This window comes from Sinocyclocheilus anshuiensis, unplaced genomic scaffold (assembly GCF_001515605.1).
Source record: "Sinocyclocheilus anshuiensis isolate Anshui unplaced genomic scaffold, SAMN03320099.WGS_v1.1 scaffold55, whole genome shotgun sequence".
Classification (NCBI taxonomy): Eukaryota; Metazoa; Chordata; class Actinopteri; order Cypriniformes; family Cyprinidae; genus Sinocyclocheilus; species Sinocyclocheilus anshuiensis.
The window spans coordinates 3,540,945-3,543,804 of NW_015549647.1; the positions used below are offsets into that span (position 1 = coordinate 3,540,945).

The 2,860-nt window shown below is 35.4% G+C and overlaps 1 protein-coding gene across 1 annotated transcript in view; it reads left to right on the forward strand.

The window, feature by feature from the left end:
- Positions 1-2,063, forward strand: part of LOC107660007 (receptor-type tyrosine-protein phosphatase-like N) — a 22,418-nt gene extending 20,355 nt beyond the window's left edge. Inside the window, exons 19-22 of the mRNA XM_016449138.1 lie at positions 699-752; positions 1,007-1,071; positions 1,162-1,235; positions 1,444-2,063. Coding sequence (XP_016304624.1) covers positions 699-752; positions 1,007-1,071; positions 1,162-1,235; positions 1,444-1,515 — 265 coding nt within the window. The 3' untranslated portion in view covers positions 1,516-2,063. The remainder of the gene's footprint in view (positions 1-698; positions 753-1,006; positions 1,072-1,161; positions 1,236-1,443) is intronic.
- The last annotated feature ends 797 nt before the right edge of the window (positions 2,064-2,860 follow it).

Below are 2,860 nucleotides of genomic sequence, written 5' to 3' on the forward strand. Positions count from 1 at the left end.
ACTCTGTGGTGGTCGGGAGAGTTTTCTCCCAGATGAAGATGATGAAGAGCTAAGAGAGACATCAGCTGAGATCCAAGGATCATTGGTGAATGTAAAGACAAGGCCGAAGCCTGCCGCATACTTGAGGGTTGCAGAAGGGTGCTAGCTCACATTCTCATCTTCTCAGAATATCACAGGAAAATATATTAAAATATATTAAAACAGAAAACTGTTTTCTAATTGTATAACTGAGTAACTTTTTACTGTGTCTTTCAAATCAAACCCTGTAACCTTCAAGGCAAATAAATGTAGCCTTGATGAGCATAATAGACTTCAGAAATATTTAAAAAAATCATACCAACCCCAAACCTTTAAACGGTAGTGTATATACAGTATATATATATTTTTTTTAAATAAAGTTTAAACAGATTTGTATAGGCATTTATGTAATTAAAAATGTAGAAACAAAATTTAAAAAAGCTCTATAATGTTTGTTGTTTAACATGGCAGATTTGCATAATGGATTTTGATTGATCTGCAGGCAATCCTTTATACTGCCTACACCTTTATAGTGTCATGTGTATTCTTGTGCACAACTGACCAAGAGCGACATGTCATGACAACTGCTGAGCTAGTCCTGAGCTAATCTAACTTTAAAGCTATTGCTGCCTTGCAAGCACTGGTATTTCCTTCAGGAAATCTCTCTTTCTGTCCCTCAGGAAAGTCAATAAGTGCTACCGTGGCCGCTCCTGCCCCATCATTGTGCACTGCAGGTATTTTTAACACATTGATGCATTTGAGGAATTAAAGATTTTTAATAAATTGAAAGTTAAAGAGTGTAGTTTGCTATGTTTTGGAGACAAGATGCAAGAGATGCTGAGCCTTCTAAACATTTTATTAGGTGTTTTAAAATAAAAACAGTATTCTTGTGTATATGAAGTACTGCATTGATTCTGAATGTACTGCACTGGCACATTAGATGTTTTTTTCAGAGCGTATTGCACACAGTAACAACCTTTCTGTGCAGTGATGGTACAGGCCGGACTGGAACATACATCCTGATCGACATGGTTCTGAACCGCATGGCTAAAGGTCAGCACATGATGGAAACCTGTAAAGCTTGTGAAGTGTTTAGGAAAGTAGGGCATACTGAAAATGATTGTTGTTTTGTTTCCAACTCAGGTGTAAAGGAGATCGATATCGCTGCAACCCTGGAACATATTCGAGACCAGAGGCCAGGAATGTTGCGCACCAAGGTAATGAAGGACACAGCAGCAGAGCTGTGCTCAGTAACACCACAGAGCCCCATATCAAAAATCAAGGCACTATTGTACCTATAAAACACCATAGTATCAGCAGCCTCTCCTATTTCCCTCAGTTGCAGTAACTGCTGTATATCTTTTTCACTGATTCTGATAGTGTTATTAAAAGAGAAATGCTGATCTATGCTTTTTCTCTCCTCAGGATCAGTTTGAGTTTGCACTGACCGCTGTGGCTGAAGAGGTTAATGCTGTTCTCAAAGCTCTACCGCAGTGAAACGAATGCCCATGACTGAGCAGGCACACAAACGCATACATACACACTCACAAATTACATAGCAACTACATGCATGTCTGCATACATGCCTTATGTAGCCACTGAGGTTAGTATTAGGGATGTGCATGAGTAATCAACTAGTCGAGTACTCGTTCTACACCTAACTACTTAAATAATAAACTAATTGCAAATTGATTTTCCTTTTGCTGAAATGAACATTCTTACTAAATCCTTCACTTAAATCATGTTGCAGCTACAGTAAGTGTGTTGGGTTGCACTGTGCTATAGAAAGGTGAGAGACTTAATTGTGCAATATTTTAATCTTTATGGTTCTTGTTAGATTCATGCTTTCCACTAGATAAAGATCCACTTTTATGGTGCCAAGTGCTAAACTACAAGAGTTGCGAGAAACTATTTGTGCAGCCTTTTTTCACAGCAGATTCTGTTGTTAGAAAATTAAAATGTCAACTTATAGCACTTGTATTTCTGAATAATATCAAGTTAAATGTTAAAATACATAAATATCAGTAACAAAACAATAAAATTAGATTTTATTATTTTTAACCCAGTGGGTAATTTGGGTGAGTTTTTATTATTATTTTAAATTTTGATATTTTTTTATTGTTTTATTTTTATTTTTTAAAGAAAGGCATAGTTTCATTTACATTATGAAAAACCATTTTAAACATCTATGTAGGTTTATGTTTATGATTACAACAGAAATCTAACGTGTTACATGTTAACGTGTTAAATAATTTTATTTTAAATATTCAAGTAGGCATAAATGATTCTTGATTTCAGTGTTACAGTACTTGACTTCAAAATTTCTCAGTGCCATCCCTACTCATTTTTGCTGTTTTCCTGCACTTAAATACTCAAAAGTAGGGATGTAACGATTCACTCAACAAAATGAGATTGAAGACATTATACAGTAAATGAAAAGGTGTCGTTTTATTAGGCTATTGATGCACGTTTCTTTGTGAAATTGAAACAAAACTAAATTGAAATGTTAAAACAAACCCCAAATCAAACAAGTAAGTTATACAAATAAAAGACATCTCTTAATATGAACAAACTAAGGCTTTGTCTGTGCTCTTTCCATTTAAAATTAGAGGCAGCCACTGGATTTTAATCATGCTCCAAACAAAGATGCAGCGTACATGCAGCATGAGCCGTTTTTAATCTAAATTAGATTGTATAATTTCGAAATTTGAAGCAAAAAAAGGGTGGTCTGACTTTAGTTTTGTGAAACTATACTACATAAAACATATCTGAACGAAACAGCAGACGAGCTGAATGAGACGCAGATTCACTCTCTGACAGCAGGTGGCGCTTATGAACAGCA